This window comes from Cricetulus griseus, chromosome X, assembly GCF_003668045.3.
Source record: "Cricetulus griseus strain 17A/GY chromosome X, alternate assembly CriGri-PICRH-1.0, whole genome shotgun sequence".
Classification (NCBI taxonomy): domain Eukaryota; kingdom Metazoa; phylum Chordata; class Mammalia; order Rodentia; family Cricetidae; genus Cricetulus; species Cricetulus griseus.
In genome coordinates this window covers 75,584,493-75,603,132 of record NC_048604.1, presented here as the reverse complement: position 1 = coordinate 75,603,132, position 18,640 = coordinate 75,584,493, and the positions used below count along the sequence as shown (strand labels likewise).

General features: G+C 47.7%; 1 protein-coding gene across 2 annotated transcripts in view; it reads left to right on the top strand.

The window, feature by feature from the left end:
* Nucleotides 1-18,640, top strand: part of Apoo (apolipoprotein O) — a 59,121-nt gene that overhangs the window by 17,832 nt on the left and 22,649 nt on the right. For both annotated transcript variants that reach the window (XM_027431881.2, XM_027431880.1), the window contains exons 5-6: nt 14,049-14,144; nt 18,158-18,249. In XM_027431881.2, the coding sequence (XP_027287682.1) occupies nt 14,049-14,144; nt 18,158-18,249 (188 nt within the window). The remainder of the gene's footprint in view (nt 1-14,048; nt 14,145-18,157; nt 18,250-18,640) is intronic.

The window sequence follows — 18,640 nt, the reverse complement described above, 5'->3', positions numbered from 1 at the left end:
AGTCCTAGGCACAGAGATGCTTAGAGGGAGGCAGAGAGAATCAGAGTGAGAGTCAGAGAGGGAGGCAGAGAGAGGTAAAGAACAAGGCAGAAAGACAGAAAGAGAGGCCATGAGAGGCAGAGAGAGACTAAGAAGCAGGGAGGAAAGTAGAAAGACAGTCCATGAGAGGCAGAGAGAGGGGCACAGAGGCTGAGATATGGCCAGATTTAGGCAGAGCAGGGCAGACAGGCACAGAGAGAGAAGATAGGGGGTCAGAGAGGCAGAGAGAGGGGCATGTGGACAGATATGCAGAGAAAGGCAGAGGCAGTCAGAGAGAGAAAGAGAAGCACAGGGAGAGGCTGACGGAGAGGCAGAGAGAGACTGAGAGGCAGAGAGGAGAGTAGAAACACAGGCCCTGAGAGGCAGAGAGAGGGGCACAGAGGCAGAGAGAAGGCCAGATTTAGGGAGAGAGGCTGAGGGAGAGGCAGATAGGGAAGAGAGGCAGAGATATGTCTGACAGATGCAGAAAGTCAGAGAGGCAGGCAGAAAGAGGTAGAGAGAGGCAGAGAGAGGCAATGTGAGTGCCAGACAGAGATGCATAGAGAGAGGAAGAAAAACAGACTGAGAGGCAGAGAGAGATGAAGAGAGGCTGAGTGGCAGAGGGGAAGAGACACACAGAGAGGGGCAGAGAGGCAGACAGAGAGGCAGACAGAGAGGTAGAGAGAGGCAGAGAGAGAGATAGAGATAGAGATAGAGAGAGAGAGAGAGAGGGTAATAGTCAGAGGCAGAGAAGAGAGGGGGGCACAGAGGCAGAGAGATGCACAGAGAGAGAGAGAGAGGTAGAGAGAGAAACAGCGAAAGGCTGAGAGAGAGGCACAGTGTACACAGTCAGAGAGGCAGAGAGAGGGCGCGAGAGAGAGTGGAAGACAGGTAGAGAGAGTGGTGGATAGAGGAACAGAGGGATAGAGACGCAGACATAGAGAGAGGGGGGAGAGAGGCAGACAGATAGAGAGGTAGGGAGAGAGAGGCAGAGACCACAGCAGAGAGACAGGACCTGAGAGGCAGAGATAGAGGCCGTGAGAGGCAGAGAGTTAGAGAGAGGCAGAGGCAGAGGCAGAGGCAGAGAGATTGGCCAAGAGGAAGAGAGAGGCAGAGAGAGGAACAGAGAGTCAGAGAGGCAGAGAGACAGGTAGACGGAGGCAGATGGTGGCAGTGAGAGGCATAGAGGAAGAGGCCCAGAGAGCCTGAGAGGCAGGCAAGGAGAATCAGAGCCAGAGTCATAGAGAGAGTCAGAGAGATGTAAAGAGAGAGGTAGAGAGAGGCTGTGGGAGGCAGAGGGAGACAGACAGAGAGGCAAAGAGTAAAGCAGAGACAGAGGCGGTGAGAGGCAGAGAGAGAAAGAGAGAGAGAGAGAGAGAGAGAGAGGCAGAGAGAGGAAGAGAGAGGAAGAGAGAGGCAGAGGTGCAGAGAGGTAGAGAGACAGGTACAGAATGAGGCTGAGAGAGAGGAAGAGACGCAGGGAGAGTTGTTGAGAGAAAGCCAGAGATGCAGAGAAAGGGCAGAGAGGTAGACAGAGAGTCAGAGTGCAGAAGAGTAGAAGAGAGATGCAGAAAGGCGTAGAGGCAGGTAGAGAGAAGCTGTGAGAGACACAGAGAGCCTGAGAGTGAAAGAGAGACACAGAGAGGCAGAGATATTGAGAGAGAGAGAAGGAGACAGCCACAGAGTGAGATTGGCTAATAGTAAGAGAGAGTCAGAAAAGCAGAGGGGGAGCACAGAGGCAGAGAGATGCACAGAGAGACAGAGGTAGAGAGGGAATCAGAGCGAAAGGCTGAGAGAACAAGGCCGAGAGGCAGAGAGATTGCAGAGAATCAGAAAGGCAGACAGAGGGCCAGAGAGAGAGTGAAGCGGAAGTGAGAGATGAGAGAGTAGCAGAGAGAGGAAACGAAAGGTACAGAGTCAGAGATAGAGGGAGAGGAAGGAGGGAGGCAATCAGGTGGAAAGAGAGGTAGAGAGGTAGGGAGAGGGTGAGCGAGGAGGAGTGTAGAGCAGAGACACGGGCCCTGAGTGGGAGAGATAGAGGCAGTGAGAGAGAGGCAGAGCCACAGAGAGGCAGACGCAGAGAGATTGGCCAAGAGGAAGAGAGAGGCAGAGAGACGGACAGAGAGGCAGAGAGACAGGTAGAGGGAGGCAGATTTTGGCAGAGGGAGGCATAGAGGCAGAGGCCCAGAGAGCCAGAGAGGCAGGCAGACAGACGCAGAGCCAGAATCATAGAGAGAGTCAGAGAGAGGTACAGAGAGAGGTAGAGAGAGAGGCTATGGGAGGCAGAGGGAGACATACAGAGAGGCAGAGAGTAAAGAAGAGAGAGAGGTGTTGAGAGACAGAGAAGCAGAGAGACACAAAGAGAGAGAGAGAGGCAGAGAGGCAGAGGTGCAGAGAGGTAGAGAGGCAGGCAGAGACTGAGGCTGAGAAAGAGGAAGAAAGGCAGAGAGAGTGGGTGAGAGAAAGGCAGAGATGCAGAGAGAGGGCAGAGAGGTAGACGGAGAGTCAGAGTGTGGAAGAGTGGCAGAGAGATGCAGAAAGACTTAGAGGCAGGTAGAGAGAGGTGGAGAGAGGCACACAGAGAGGCAATGTGAGTGGCAGAGAGAGACCCAGAGAGAGAGGCAGAGAGACACACAGAGAGAGGTAGAGAGAGGCCATGAGAGTCATATAGTGGCAGAAGCCGAGATAGGCAGAGAAACAGACAGGGAGGCAGAGAGAGAAGCCCTGAGATTTACAGAAAGTGGCTGTGAGAGTTAGAGGAGACAGAGGGGAAGAGAGGGAAGCAGAGAGACAGGCCCTGAGAGGCATAGAGAGAGGCTGTGAGAGGCAGAGTGGCAGAGGCAGAGATAGGCAGAGAAAGGCAGATAGATTGGCAGAGAGAGGTTCATAGAGGCAGAGGGCTGGGGAGCGTGGCAGAGAGAGGCATAGAAGCAGAGGTGCAGAGATGCAGAGATGGAGGCTGAGAGAAGAAGAGAGGCACAGAGAGAGGCAGAGTTGCAGATAGAGGGGCATGTAGGCAAAGAATGGGGTACATAGGTAGAGAGAGGCAGACAGGGGCAGAGGCAGATAGTGGCAGAGGCTGAGTGAGGCATAGAAAGGTACAGGGAGTCCTAGAGAAAGGCCTGGAGAGGCAGAGAGACCAGGCAAAGAGGCAGAGAGAGAAAGAGAGAGTCAGAGAAGTAGAGATATTGAGAGAGTTTGGGAGAGAGGCAGAGAGACTCAGAGAGAGAGAGAGAGAGAGAGAGAGAGAGAGAGAGAGAGAGAGAGAGAGAGAGAGAGAGAGAGGAGGCCCATAGAGGCAGAGAGAGAGGCAAAGAGAGAGGCAGAAAAAGGCATGTAGGCAGAGGCTCAGAGTGGCAGAAACAGAGATGGCATAGATTCAGAGAGAGGTTCAGAGAGGCAGAGAGAGATGCAGAAGGAGGCATAGGGTGTCAGAGAGAGGCATAGAGTCAGAGGCGCAGATGTTTAGAGGGAGGCAGAGAGAGAGAGAGACCATGAGAGGCAGAGAGAGACTGAGAAGCAGAGAGGAAAGTAGACAGCACCTGAGAGGCAGAGAGAGGCAGAGAGGGTCACAGAGGGAGAGAGGGCCAGATTTAGGCAGAGTAGGACAGAGAGAGAAGAGAGAGGGGCAGAGAGACAGCGAGAGTATCAGGGAGGCAGAGAGAGGGCCATGTGGACAGATATGCAGAGAAAGGCAGAGGCAGTCAGAGAGAGAAAGAGAAGCACAGAGAGATGCAGAGGCTGAGGGAGAGGCAGATAGGCAGAGAGAGGGGAAGAGAGGCAGAGAGATAGAGAGATGCAGAAAGGCAGTGAGAAGGTAGAGAGGCCCTGAGAGACAGAGTCTGAGAGAGGAAGAGAGAGTCAGAGAGGCAGAGATACTGAGAGAGAAAACGAGACAGACAGAGAGAGAGAGAGAGAGAGAGAGAGAGAGAGAGAGAGAGAGAGAGTCAGTGAGATTGGCTAATAGTGTCAGAAAAGCAGAGGGGGAGCGCAGAGGCAGAGAGATGCACAGAGAGACAGAGGTAGAGAGAGAATCAGAGTAAAAGCTTGATCGAACAAGGCCAAAAGGCAGAGAGATTGCACAGAATCAGAGAGGCAGAGAGAGTGCCAGAGAGAGAGAGAGAGAGAGAGAGAGAGAGAGAGAGAGAGAGAGAGAGAGAAGAAAGAGAGAGGTAGAGAGAGTGGCAGAGACCTGACCCGAAAGGTAAAGAGTCAGAGATAGAGGGACAGGGAGGAGGGAGGAGGGAGTCAAACTGGTAGAAAGAGAGGTAGAGAGGTAGGGAGAGAGGGAAGAGAGGCAGACAGAGAGTTAGAGTATGGAAGAGTGGCAGAGAGATGCAGAAAGATGTAGAGGCAGGTAGAGAGAGGTGGAGAGAGGCACACAGAGAGGCAATGTGAGTGGCAGAGAGAGACCCAGAGAGAGACACAGAGAAACACACAGGGAGAGGTAGAGAGAAATGTGAGAGGCATTTAGTTGCAGAAGAGGAGATAGGCTGAGAAGCAGACAGGGAGGCAGAGAGAGAAGCCCTGAGATTTACAGAGAGAATCTGTGAGATACAGAGGAGACAGAGAGGCAGAGAGGAGAGCAGAGAGACAGGCCCTGAGAGGGAGAGAGAGAGGTCAGGAGAGGCAGAGTGGCAAAGGCAGAGAAGGCATAGAAAAGCAGATAGATTGGCAGAGAGAAGCTCATAGAGCGTGGCAGAGAGAGCCATAGAAGCAGAGGTGCAGAGATACAGAGATGGAGGCTGAGAGAAGAAGAGCGGCACAGAGAGAGGCAGAGTTGCAGAGAGAGAGTAAGGTAAGCAGAGAACGCGGTACATAGGTAGAGAGAGGCAGACAGGGGCAGAGGCAGATAGTGGCAGAGGCTGAGTGAGGCATAGAAAGGTACAGGGAGGCCTAGAGAAAGGCCTGGAGAGGCAGAGACCAGGCAAAGAGGCAGAGAGAGAAAGAGAGTCAGAGAAGTAGAGATTTTGAGAGAGGGAGGGAGGAAGGCAGAGAGACTCAAAAAGAGAGAGAGAGAGAGGCTCATAGAGGCAGAGAGAGAGGCAGAAAAAGGCCTGTAGGCAGAGGCTCAGAGTGGCAGAGACAGAGATAGGCAGAGAGTCAGAGAGAGGGTCAGAGAGGCAGAGAGAGATGCAGAGGGATTCATCGGGTGTCAGAGAGAGGCATAGAGTCAGAGAAAGGCCTGGAGAGGCAGAGAGACCAGGCAAAGAGGCAGAGAGAGAGAGAGTCAGAGAAGTAGAGATATTGAGAGAGGTTGTGAGAGAGGCAGAGAGACTCAGAGAGAGAGAGTGAGACAGAGAGAGAGTGTGTGAGAAACAGAGAGAGAGAGAGAGAGAGAGAGAGAGGCCCATAGAGGCAGAGAGAGGCACAGAAAGCAAAAAGTCATGTAGGCAGAGGCTCAGATAAGCAGAGAGTCAGAGAGAGGATAAGAGAAGCAGAGAGAGATGCAGAAGGAGGCATAGGGAGTCAGAGGCATAGAGTCAGAGGTGCAGATGTTTAGAGGGAGGCAGACAGAGGTAAAGAGAGAGGCAGAGAGAGGCAGAGAGAGAGAGGCCATGGGAGGCAGAGAGAGACAGAGAGGCAGAGGGGAAAGTAGAAAGACAGACTCTGAGAGGCAGAGAGAGAGGCAGAGAGATGGGCACAGAGACCTAGAGAGGGCCAGATTAGGCAGAGCAGAACAGAGAGAAAGAGAGAGGGGCAGAGAGACAGCGAGAGTGTCAGGGAGACAGAGAGAGGGGCATGTGGACAGATATGCAGAGAAAGGCAGAGGCAGTCAGAGAAAGAGAAGCACAGAGAGAGGCAGAGAGGCTGAGCATGAGGAAGATAGGCAGAGAGACGGAAAGAGAGGTAGAGAGATAGAGAGATGCAGAAAGAGAGGTAGGCAGAGAAGTAGAGAGAGACAATGTGAGTGCCAGACAGAGAGGAAGAGAGAGAGGCAGACAGAGATGAAGAGAGGCTAAGTGGCCGAGGTGTAGAGACAGAGAGGAAGAGAGGCAGAAAGAGAGTCAGAGGGAAAGGTGGAGAGATGCAGACACACACACACACACACACACACACACACACACACACACCACACACACACACACACACACACACACACACGAGAAAGAGAGAGAGAGAAACACAGAGACAGACAGAAGAGAGACAGAGAGAAACAGAGAGATGCAAAGAGGCAGAGAGGAGGCAAAAAGGCCCTGAGAGGCACAGAGTCTCTGAGAGTGGCAGAGAACCAGAGAGAGGCAATGTGAGTGCCAGAGAGATGTAGAGAGAGAGAGGCAGAGAAACAGGGAGAGAGGCATTGACAGAGAGAGTCAGAGAGGATGAGTGGCAGAGAGGCAGAGACACAGAGAGAGGGGTCAGGAAGGCAGATAGAGAGTCAGTCAGAGAGGTGGAGAGAGGCGGAGAGAGTCAGAAAGAAGAAGAGAAGCACAGACATGCAGAAAAGCAGCGAGAAGGTAGAGAGGCCCTGAGAGACACAGAGAGTCTGAGAGAGGAAGAAAGAGTCAGAGAGGCACAGATACTGAGAGAGAGAAGGAGACAGCCAGAGAGAGAGAGAGAGAGAGAGAGAGAGAGAGAGAGAGAGATTGGCTAATAGTCAGAGAGAGTCAGAAAAGAGGGGGGGCACAGAGGCAGAGAGATGCACAGAGAGACAGAACTAGGGAGAGAATCAGAGCAAAAGGCTGAGAGAACAAGGCCGAGAGTCAAAGAGATTGCACAGAATGAGAGAGGCAGAGAGAGGGCCAGAGAGAGAGATAGAGTGTGAGAAGGAAGAGAGAGGTAGAGAGAGTGGCAGAGACAGGAACAGAAAGGTAGAGAGTCAGAGATAGAGGGAGAGGGAGGAGACAGGCAAACAGGTAGAAAGAGAGTTAGAGAGGTAGGGAGAGTGACCGAGGCAGAGTGTAGAGCAGAGAAGGGCCCTGAGTGGCAGAGATTGAGGCAGAGCCACAGAGTGGCAGAGGCAGAGAGATTGGCCTAGAGGAAGAGAGAGGCAGAGACAGGGACAGAGAGGCAGAAAGACAGGTAGAGGGAGGCAGATGGTGGCAGAGAGAGACATAGAGGCAGATGCTCAGAGAGCCTGAGCGGCAGGCAGAGAGATGCAGAGCCAGAATCATAGAGAGAGTCAGAGGGGTAAAGAGAGGCTGTGGGAGGCAGAGTGAGTCAGTCAGAGAGGCAGAGAGTAAAGCAGAGAGAGAGGTGGTGAGAAGCAGACAGAGAGGCAGAGAGAGACAGACAGAGAGAGAGAGAGAGAGACAGAGAGAGAGACAGAGAGTCAGAGGTTCAGAGAGGTAGAGAGGCAGGCAGAGACTGAAGCTGAGAGAGAGGAAGAAAGGCAGAGAGAGTGGGTGAGAGAAAGGCAGAGATGCAGAGAGAGGGTAGAGAGGCAGATGGAGAGTCAGAGTGTGGAAGAGTGGCAGAGAGATGCAGAAAGACTTAGAGGCAGGTCGACAGAGGTGGAGAGAAGCATACAGAGAGGCAATGTGAGTGGCAGAGAGACCCAGAGAGAGAGGCAGAGAGACACACAGAGAGAGGTAGAGAGAGGCCATGAGAGTCATATAGTGGCAGAAGCCGAGATAGGCAGAGAAACAGACAGGGAGGCAGAGAGAGAAGCCCTAAAATTTACAGATTGTGTCTGTGAGAGTTAGAGGAGACAGAGGGGAAGAGAGGAAAGCAGAGAGACAGGCCCTGAGAGGCATAGAGAGAGGCTGTGAGAGGCAGAGTGGCAGAGGCAGAGATAGGCAGAGAAAGGCAGATAGATTGGCAGAGAGAGGTTCATAGAGGCAGAGGGCTGGGGAGCGTGGCAGAGAGAGGCATAGAAGCAGAGGTGCAGAGATGCAGAGATGGAGGCTGAGAGAAGAAGAGAGGCACAGAGAGAGGGAGAGTTGCAGATAGAGGGGCATGTAGGCAAAGAACGGGGTACATAGGTAGAGAGAGGCAGACAGGGGCAGAGGCAGATAGTGGCAGAGGCTGAGTGAGGCATAGAAAGGTACAGGGAGTCCTAGAGAAAGGCCTGGAGAGGCAGAGAGACCAGGCAAAGAGGCAGAGAGTGAAAGAGAGAGTCAGAGAAGTAGAGATATTGAGAGAGTTTGGGAGAGAGGCAGAGAGACTCAGAGAGAGAGAGAGAGAGAGAGAGAGAGGCTCATAGACACAGAGAAAGAGGCAGAAAAAGTCATGTAGGCAGAGGCTCAGATAGGCAGAGAGTCAGAGAGAGGGTAAGAGAAGCAGAGAGAGATGCAGAGGGAGTCATAGGGTGTCAGAGAGAGGCATAGAGTCAGAGGCACAGAGATATTTAGATGGAGGCAGAGAGAGGTAAAGAGAGAGCCAGAGAGAGAGACAGGCCATGAGAGGCAGACAGAGAGACTTAGAGGCACATAGGAAAGTAGAAAGACAGGCTCTGAGTTGCAGAGAGAGAGGCAGAGTGAGGCGCACAGAGGTAGAGTGAGGGACAGATTTAGGAAGAGCAGGACAGAGAGAGAAGAGAGAGGGGCAGAGAGACAGCGAGAGTGTCAGGGAGGCAGAGAGAGGGGCATGTGGACAGATACACAGAGAAAGGCAGAGGCAGTCAGAGAGAGAAAGAGAAGCACAGAGAGGCAGAGAGGCTGAGGGAGAGGCAGATAGGCAGAGAGAGGGGAAGAGAGGCAGAAAGATAGAGAGACGCAGAAAGAGAGTCAGGCAGAGAAGTAGAGAGAGACAATGTGAGTGCCAGACAGAGAGGCAGATAGAGGGGCAGAGAGGCAGAGAGAGATGAAGATAGGCTGTGTGGCAGAGGGGTAGAGCCACAGAGAGAGGTGTAGAGAGGCAGAGAGAGTGACAGGGATATTTGGAGAGATGCACACACAGACAGAGAGAGAGAGAGAGAGAGAGAGAGAGAGAGAGAGAGAGATTGGCTAATAGTCAGAGAGTCAGAAAAGCAGAGGGGGAGCACAGAGGCAGAGAAATGCACAGAGATACAGAGGTAGAGAGAGAATCAGAGCAAAAGGGTGAGAGAACAAGGCTGAGAGGCAGAGAGATTGCACAGAATCTGAGAGGCAGATAGAGGGCTAGAGAGAGAGGGTGAGAGTGGAAGAGAGAGGTAGAAAGAGTGGCAGAGGGAGGCATCTAGTGGGAGAAGCCAAGATAGGCAGAGAAGCAGACGGGGAGGCAGAGAGAGGGATTTACAGCTATTGGCTGTGAGAGACAGAGGAGACAGGCAGAGAGTTGAGCAGAGTGACAGGCCCTGAGAGTCAGAGAGAGTCCGTGAGAGGCAGAGTGGCAGAGGCAGAGATAGGCAGAGAAAGGCAGATAGATTGGCAGAGAGAGGGTCATAGAGGCAGAGGGCTGGGGAGCGTGGCAGAGAGAGGCATGGAAGCATAGGGGCAGAGATGCAGAGATGGAGGCTGAGAGAAGAAGAGAGGTACAGAGAGAGGCAGAGTTGCAGAGAGAGGGGCATGTACGCAGAGAACGGGGTAGACAGGTAGAGAGAGTCAGAGAGGCAGAGAGGGCGGTGTCAGATAGTGGCAGAGGGTGAGTGAGGTATACAAAGGTACAGGGAGGCATAGAGAAAGGTCTGTAGAGTCAGTAGAAAGACAGGCTCTGAGAGGCAGAGAGAGAGGGAAAGTAAGGCATGTAGGCAGAGGCTCAGAGAGGCAGAGACAGAGATAGGCATCGCGTCAGAGAGAGGCTCAGAGAGGCATAGGTAGATGCAGAGCGAAGCATAGGGTGTCAGAGAGGCATAGAGTCAGTATCGCAGAGATGCTTAGAGGGAGGCAGAAAGAGGTAAAGACAGAGGCAGAGAGGCAGAGTCTGAGAGGTAGTGAGAGGGGCACCCAGGCAAAGCAGGGCAGAGAGAGACACTGAGAAGGGCAGAGTGGCAGACAGAGTCAGAGAGGTCGAGATTTTGATTGAGGGAGGGAGAGAAACAGCTAGAGAGAGAGAGAGAGAGAGAGAGAGAGAGAGAGAGAGACAGAGACAGAGACAGAGACAGAGACAGAGACAGACAGCGTAATAGTCAGAGCCAGAGAAGCAGAGAGGGGGGCACAGAGGCAGAGAGATTCACAGATTGAGAGAGGCAGAGAAAGAATTATAGCAAAAAGCTGAGAGAGTGAGGTAGAGAGCCATAGAGGCTCAGAGAGGGCCTGATAGAGCGTTAGAGGGAACAGAGAGGTAGAGAGAGTGTTGTAGAGAGGAACTGAGAGGTAGAGAGTCACAGATAGAGGTAGAGGGTGGAGAGAGGCAGACAGGTAGGAAGAGAGGTAGAGAGGCTCAGAGAAAGAGAGGGAGGTGGAGTGTAGAGCCGAGATACAGACCCTGAGTGGCAGAGATAGAGGCCATGAGTGGCAGAGAGAGAGAGAGAGAGAGAGAGAGAGAGAGAGAGAGAGAGAGAGAGAGAGAGAGAGAGAGAGAGAGAGGCAGAGGCGCAGAGTGGCAGAGGCAGTGATACTCAGAGTGAGTGGCAGATAGAAGAAGAGAGAGCCAGAGAAGCAGACAGAGAGGTCAGAATGACAGAGAGGGGCAAAGAGGCAAGAGATAGGGGCAGAGAGGCAGAGATAGGGGCAGAGAGGCAGAGATAGGGGCAGAGAGAGAGCCAGAGTGGAAGAGAGAGGTAGAGAGAGAAGCAGATAGAGAGGTCATGTGAAGCATAGGCAGAGAGAGAGGAAGAAAGAGGCAGAGACACAGAGAGTCAAAGAGACAGGTAGAGATGGAGGTAGGAGAAGCAGAGAAGCATAGAGACAGAGAGCTAGAGAGGCGCAGCGAGGTAGAGAGAGGGGTAGTGGGGCAGAAAAGCAGAGAGAGGCAAAGAGAGAGAGTGAGAGGATCAGAGCTGTAGAGAGTTAAATATAGAGGTGGGGAGAGAGGTAGACAGGCAGAAAGAGTCAGCGAGAGAGAGGCAGAGTGGCAGAGAGTGGGATAGAAGAAGGGCAGAGACACTGAGAGAGAGGCAGAGAGAGAGAGGCAGAGAAAGGTGTAGAGGCAGAGAGAGGCAGAGTGAGAGTCAGACAGGGAGACAGAGAGGCATAGAAAGAGGCAGGGAGAGGCTCAGAGAGAAGCAGAGGGAGAGACTGAGAGAGAGGCAGAGAGAGAGGGGCAAAGAGGCAGAGATAGGGGCAGAGAGCCAGAGACAAAGTAGAGAGTCAGAGAACGAGCAGTGAGAGGGGCAGAGAGAGAGGCAGAGTGGGCATCTCTATGTAGAGAGAGAGAGAGGCTGAGAGAGAGGCCATGGGAGACAGAGGGAGAGAGAGGCAGAGAGAGGAGCTGAGAGGCCCTGAGAGAGGCAGGGAGAGGTAGGGAGGCAGAGAGGGGCATAGATGCAGAGATAGAGGCAGAGAGAGACAGAGATATATCGAGAGAGGGGCAGAGAGAGGCAACAGCAATTTCAAGTGAGAGTCTTCTACCTAGTGAGCTCCAGAATAACTGGAATACATATCTAGATCCTGTCTGGAAATCAAAAAGCAAAACCAAAAGAGGTGTACAAATATGGATGCAGGACAGAATTGAGCTTCTATACTTGGGAAAGTATTTTTGTATAAATAGTAGTGTTCTTATATTTTTAAATTTTATTGTCCTGGATTGTGTCTCACTTATAGGTCACTTTTCACATGCACTTATAAACAGAGTTTACCATCTATGTTTTTTTCTAATTTCAGCCTGGATTTAGTTAAATAGTAGAGATATTAGCAAGCATTTCATTTTCTTTAGGGCATCTCAGCATATTGAATTCTTGCTTTTCCAGTGGTTTTCTCTCATGTTGGAATTACACGTGTAACTGAGGAGTTACCCTCACTGTTAACCTGTCATTTCCCACTTAGTAATGGCAGCATGCATTGTTTGAGGCATTTCTCTTTTCTCCCGAGCACAAAGTTACTACAAAGACTCTTAAGAAGCATTCCATTACGCCAAGACAGTGAGTCCATTTTCCAGTAGCCACAGCTGAGGCATCTAGTCAAAAGAAGCTTTTTGGCTTTTTCTTTCTTTTTTTTAAATTTTATTTTGGTTTTTGAGACAGGTTTTCTCTCTGTAACAGCCCTAGCTGTCTTGGAACCAGCTCTGTAAACCAGACTGGCCTTGAACTCACAGAGCCCCACCTGCCTCTGCCTCCCGAGTGCTGGGATTAAAGGAATGTGGTCCCCCCCACCAGGTGAAGTCTGAAAACAAGTCTAAGCAATCCACTGTGAGGGAACATATATTCTGTGTCGGGAGAATATACACACATGAATGATGAAATACAGGGTGCCCTAGAATGAGATAACAAAGGTGGTACAAAGAATAACATCTGATGGTATTTCAGAGAAGGAGGCAGGGTCTATGCTGATGAGCTTAGGATGAGCTTTCCAGAGGAGACAGTGCCTCAGCAGGCTCTAGTTCGACATGAGACTGGCTCCATAGAGAGGAGAGAAAAGGAGACATCATGCAAATCCAAGCCCCAAGACATACTTAGGCATGGCAAATAAGGTCATGTATTGTATTATTTCTTTCATGAGTAGGCTCATTGTTTTATTTATTTTTAAGTTATTTCACCACCAAGAATGGCTATTTATTTCTAGCATCAACTTTATTCTAATTTGCTTTTTATTGCTGTGACAAAACACTATGACCAAAGTAACTTGGAGGAAAGGGTTTGTTCTAGCTTACAGTTTATATCTGGTCATGGAAGGAAGTCAGGGCAGGAACTGAAGCAGAGGCCATGGAGGAGTGCTTCTTACTGGCTTGCTCCACATGGCTTGCCCAGCCTGGTTTTCTTTTTCTTTTTCATACTAATGCAGTTTTATTTTATTTTTTGCCTTTTGTTGAGACTAGATTTTTTTCACATAATATATCCTGATTACAGTTTCCCCTTCCTCTTCTCCCAGTTCCTCTCCACATCCCCTTCCATCTGGATCTACTCCTTTCCTCTTACTAATTAGAAAACAAACAGGATTCTAAGAGATAATATGAAAATAGAATATAATAATATAAAACAAAAACTAACACATTGGAATTTGACAGGACAAACCAACAGAACGAAAAGAGCCCAGTAGAAGGCACAAGAGTCAGAGACCCACTTGTTTGTGCACTTAGGAATCCTATAAAATCACTAAATTGGAAGCCATAATATATGAGCAAAGGACCTGGCTCTGAGCATGCTATGTCAGGCTCTTGAGTTCATGTGAGCTTTGCTCATGTTGATTTAGAAGACCTCATTTCCTTTGGGTGCTCCATCCCTTCTGGCTCTTATACTCTTTCTGCCTCCTCTTCTGAAGTATGTACTGAGCCTTGAGGAGAGAAATTTGGTAGAGATTTCCCATTTAGGGTTGAGTGTTCCAAGGTTTCTTATTCAGTTCCGTTTTCTTATAGTACCCAGGACCAATTTTGCATGGGTGGCTCCACCCCAGTGAGATGGGCCTTCCGATATTATCAGCCATTAATTAAGACAACAGACTTGCTGACAAGTCATTCTGATAGAGTCAGTTTCTCAATTGAGATTCCTCTTGCCAGATGATCTTTGCTTGTGGCAAGTTGACAAGAACCTAGAACCTAGTCAGCGCAAAATTCCCTTCATTATCCAAATATATTGTTCTCGAGTTCAAATATTGAATTCAGATGCTAAAAGATGCTTGCTTTTCTGAGTTGAATGTGGTTGGTTCCTGGAAGACTGTGTTGAAAAGAAGCATATTGGCACAGGTGGACCTGGTGGTGTGTATCTGTAATCCTGTCACTCAGAAGGTGAAGCAGGATAGTAAGTTCCAGGCCTGTTTGGGATACAAAGCAAGTTTAAGTTCAGTGTGGCCCACATAGCAAGACTGTCTGTCTAACCAAGTGTGAGCTGGGCTTCCTGATACACACCTCTAGTCTCAACACTTAGGAGGTAAGGCAGGATGGTCATGAGTTCAAGACACTCCTTACTAAATGAAACCAGACTTAAGAAACCAAAAAACAAATGTCTGTTAGCAGAAAGCAAAGAATGTATAGTTGGGAAACATTTGGTTCTGTATGTTCTAGTTATGTATGAGACTTTTGCTTTTGGTTTTAATGAGTAATTCATGGAGTTATTTCCCAATCTGTTTCTATTGTAGACAACTATGACTATTTCCAAAATGCGCCTCCTGGATTTTTCCCAAGACTTGGTGTTATTGGTTTTGCTGGTTTTCTTGGACTCATTTTTGCTCGAGGTAGGTACAATTTTGTAAGTTTATTCCCCAGTCAGAGATGGGAGAGATGGGATATATGTTAGGTTCTTTATCTATATTTAATAGTTTTCTGATTAGTTGGTTCCTGAATGTGGACTTCTTAACATATAATTCATTTCCTTGTTTACCCCTTTACATTTGATTTTAAACATACATAGAAATTATATACTCTTGGTTAAAAAAAGAAATTAGTTATACTTAATAAGCATATCTACTTGTTCAAATATCTGTTGTTCTTTGGTACAGAAAGTGAACAAAGTCTTTCACACTTGACAAACTTTGTAAATGTTTCAACTGTTATGGTCAGGATGTTAATCACAGCAAGTAGGACTTTAACTAGTTTATTAACTTCTTCAGGTATCACACCTTCAGTTACTGATGCTATAAAAACTTTAAAAATGCTTAAAATGAAAGGACCTAGTAAGTATCCCCAAATATTACTGTAGAGGATGGGGTGTATAGCTCTGGCAGAATGCTTGCCTAGTGTGCTTAAGGCCCTAGGCTCTATCCCAAGCACAAGAAAATATTACTCTATTCCACTACTGTATTGAAAAGTGGGGATAAAGGCTTCTCTAGGAAGAGATTATTTTTATGTCTATTTGGAATTTTACTAGTTGTAAAATAAAGGTTTATGGCATAAAATGCATATATTACAAAAATTCCAATTAGAAGCTTAGTATGCTAGTTCACACTTGCAACTCTAGTATTTAGGAGGCTGAGGCAAGAAGATTGCCTTAAGACCAGTCTGGCCTACATAGTTCTTGGCCAGCCTGACCTACAGAGTGAGATTCTCTCTCAAACAAAACACAACAAACAAAATTTCAAAATAGAAATATCCCAACAAAGAACTGTACAATCTGACCACCATAAAAGAGAACCATAGTTTCATAGCAGTTGCTCTAATTTTAGAATGCTTTCCTCTTTGTGCATGAAGTGTTTTTTAGAGTCAGGAGGGTGAATACTGCACTGGCCCTCTGTGGTTTACCTGAGGATTAAAGTCCTGCACATTTTCTTGTTTCATCCTCTACCAGTTTGTTAGGTTTCTCCAAACTTAGTATCCTGCTGTTTGTTGTATGCAGTACACTTTCCTCCTGTTTGTTGTATGTAGCATGCTTCCCTCCTAGTTCTATATCATCCTGTAACCTGGTCCGAGACTTACACAGCTGTTGTCATGGACTTTCATAGTATTGAGCCCCATTTTCTGGGCTTCTATGTCACCTTCTCCTTGGTGTATTCAGCCATGTTGTTGAACTTCATGCTTAAGTTGCTTTAAAAAATTATATGTGAGAGGCTAACTTTCCAACACCTTAAATGTCTGTCCCTCATACTGAGAGTTTGGATAGTTCTTTTTCATCCAAACTAGCATCTGGCATTGCAGGTGGCAGGGTGGATAGCCAGTCTGGATACTTGTTGCTTTTCTTTTTTTTTTTAATTCTTGGAAAATTTGAGGACCTTGGATATTCTGAATTTCTGTGGCATGGGGACTACACACAGATACTTTTAGCCTTTGGTGGTATACCTTCCTTAGCTCAAGAGTGATATATATCTGTTTTTTTTCTTTGAGGATTTGCTTTCTTTTTCATTCCTGAATGCTTTTGATTAATAACTGAGTTCTTTTTTAAATGGCCATAGTGTGTCTTATATTTTCTTGCTGATTTTTTTATCTTTTGAATATTTTCCTTTGGTCATTTCCATGAGGTCTTGTTCTCTGGATGTTCGTTTTTATGTTGAACTCTTGTTTTCTTTTAGTGTAATATTTGCTTCTGTTGATTTGATGACACTTAACAGGTTTAAGTTTGTTCTTAAACTTCTGTTTCCTGTTGGGTCATTTTTATTTTCTTTTGCTTGTCTTGGTCTTTCTCTTTTATGTTGCAGGTTCTCCTCTAATGTCTGCTGATCCCTGGTTGTCCAATCATGTTTCTGAATGAGGCAATTGAAATGATAGTAAGAACTCTGTGTATAGATATAGCTTACTGGCAGGCAGGTTCTGTGTTAGGGTAAGCTGGATGGGAGCTGACGTTGTATGTAGGAGGTCTTTATTCTTATGCACTAACATTGGTGTGTGTGTGTGTGTGTGTGTGTGTGTGTGTGTGTGTGTGTGTGTGTGTGTGTGTGTGCATGCAGTGTTGGTTCTCAGCATAAAATTGGTGATTTTCTTTTTTTTTAGTGAGACTTTGCCATGCTTTTAAAATTGGCCTGTCATAACTTCCAGGATCAGGTTTGCACTGGGATGACATGGACAGAAGGAAGAAGTCACCTACTCCATGGACAGGACTTGTAGTTGTCTTCCTGTCTGGCTCTTTTTTTGCTTATATTGATAGCCATCTGTACCTAGGGAGGATATGCTCTCTCCTTTGCCATATGTCCCTTCTTCAAGACAATACTAACTGGTCTTTCTTTTCCATTTATACTTTTTAAAAATGTGTGTGTGTATGCACGTGCATGTGTGCGTGCATGCGTGCGTGTGTAGTGCTGGGGAACAACCTAGGGCCTCATATATGCCAGGCAAGTGCTCTACCAACTGTGCTATATTCCTAGCGATTGACATATTTTTTGTGGTGCTGGGAATGAAACCCAGGGCTTTACTTAGGCTAAGGAAGTGATCTACCACTGACCTACATCCTCAGCCTGGATGATTGAGCTGTCAGTGCCCCTCTATACATTTTCTCTTCCTTATGGGGTTTCTGTATTTTATTTTCTTATTGCTGTTTTAATGAAATCTCAGGAAGGAGAGGAAAGGAACAATTGTCTTTTGCATTTAAATAGGAAGGTGGTCAGTTTGCTTTGAAAACTCAAACCCTAGAAGCAAAAATACTGTTGTTTTTAAAAAACAAACTTTTCTCCTCTTCATTGAAACAGTGTTCTCAAGTTGGGTGTGCTGATAGTCCCAACACTGTAATCTCATACCTCTAATCCTACCACATAGGAGACAGAGGCAGAAAAATCACAAGTTCAAGACTAGTCTGGCTACATAATGAGACCATCTCAAAAAAGCAAAATGAAGCCAGAAAAGCAAAGCAACACAAATAAATAAACAAAACTTGGAAAAAAAGTAGAGGAGTACATACCTGTAGACCAGTTTAGGCTACATTGCCATAATAATTGTTTTTTGATTATTTTTGAGACAGGGTTTCTCTGTGTAGCTCTGGCTGTCCAGGAACTTGCTCTGTAGACCAGGCTGGACTTGAACTCACAGAGATCCACCTCCCTCTGCCTCCTGAGTGCTGGGATTAAAGGCATGTGCCACCACCACCTGACAGCTTAATAATTAATAAATGGTGGCTCTATTAAAATATTTGTTGAGCGAAGGAAGTCAGTCACAAGGGATCACACTTTATATGATTCCATGTATATGAAATTGCCAGAGTAGGCAAATCTATAGAGATTGAAAATAGGTTTCTCTCAGCCTAATGTGGTTGGTGGTGGGGATGGAGGATGTTGCTGCCTGCCTGTCTTACTCCCTCCCTCCCTCCCTCTCCCTCCCTCCCTCCCTCCCTCCCTCCTCCCTCCTCTCCCTCACTCCCTCCCCTCCTCCCTTCCCTCTCCCTCCCTCCCTCCCTTCCTCCCTCCCTCCCCCTCCCTCCCTCCCCTTCTTTCCCTCCCTCCCTCCCCTCCTTTCCCTCCCTTCCATCCCTCCCTTCCTACCTTCCTTTCTTCGTTTCTTGTTGCTTGGGATTTCAGGGCCTAGTGCATGTTAAGCATTTGTTTTACCATCAAAGGTGGGAGGTTCTTTTGAGAATAACAGAATCTATTGTGATGATGGTTACAGAGCTTTGTGAATCTACTAAGTCATTATCGTTTGTACTTTAGATGGGTAAAATGTATAATTATATTACAAAGCTATAAAGAAGTAGTGATTTATTTTGTTGTATGTACTATTAAGTAATATTTCAATTTAGGGTCAAAGATATCTTGTTTGGCATCAAAAGTATAAAGTAAATTGTGAGAGTAAGGATATCAAATCATCTGATAGTGTACCACTTTTCATTGATCAGGTTCAAAAATAAAGAAGCTGGTGTATCCTCCTTTTTTCATGGGATTAGGTGCCTCTGTCTATTACCCACAACAAGCCATTGCCTTTGCCCAGGTGAGTCAGACCCAGGAAGCAAGGATGTTCTTCATTCCAGCTCCACTGGTTTATTTTATTTTGCAGTTCTTATTACACCAAACTAAAAATTACCAGCTTAAAAGTTTCTCCTCACACCGGGCGGTGGTGGCGGTGGCGCACTCCTTTAATTCCAGCACTCGGGAGGCAGAGGCAGGTGGATCTCTGTGAGTTTGAGGTCAGCCTGGTCTATAGAGCGAGTTCCAAGGTAGGCTCCAAAGCTGCACAGAGAAACCCTGTCTCAAAAAACCAAAAAAAGTTTCTCTTCACTATTTACCTCAGTACCAGTTCTCCTTCCAATAATGTCAATGTTCAGAGAATTCATGGTAATTTAAATATTAAATTTAAGATACCATGTATATACTTATGCAGA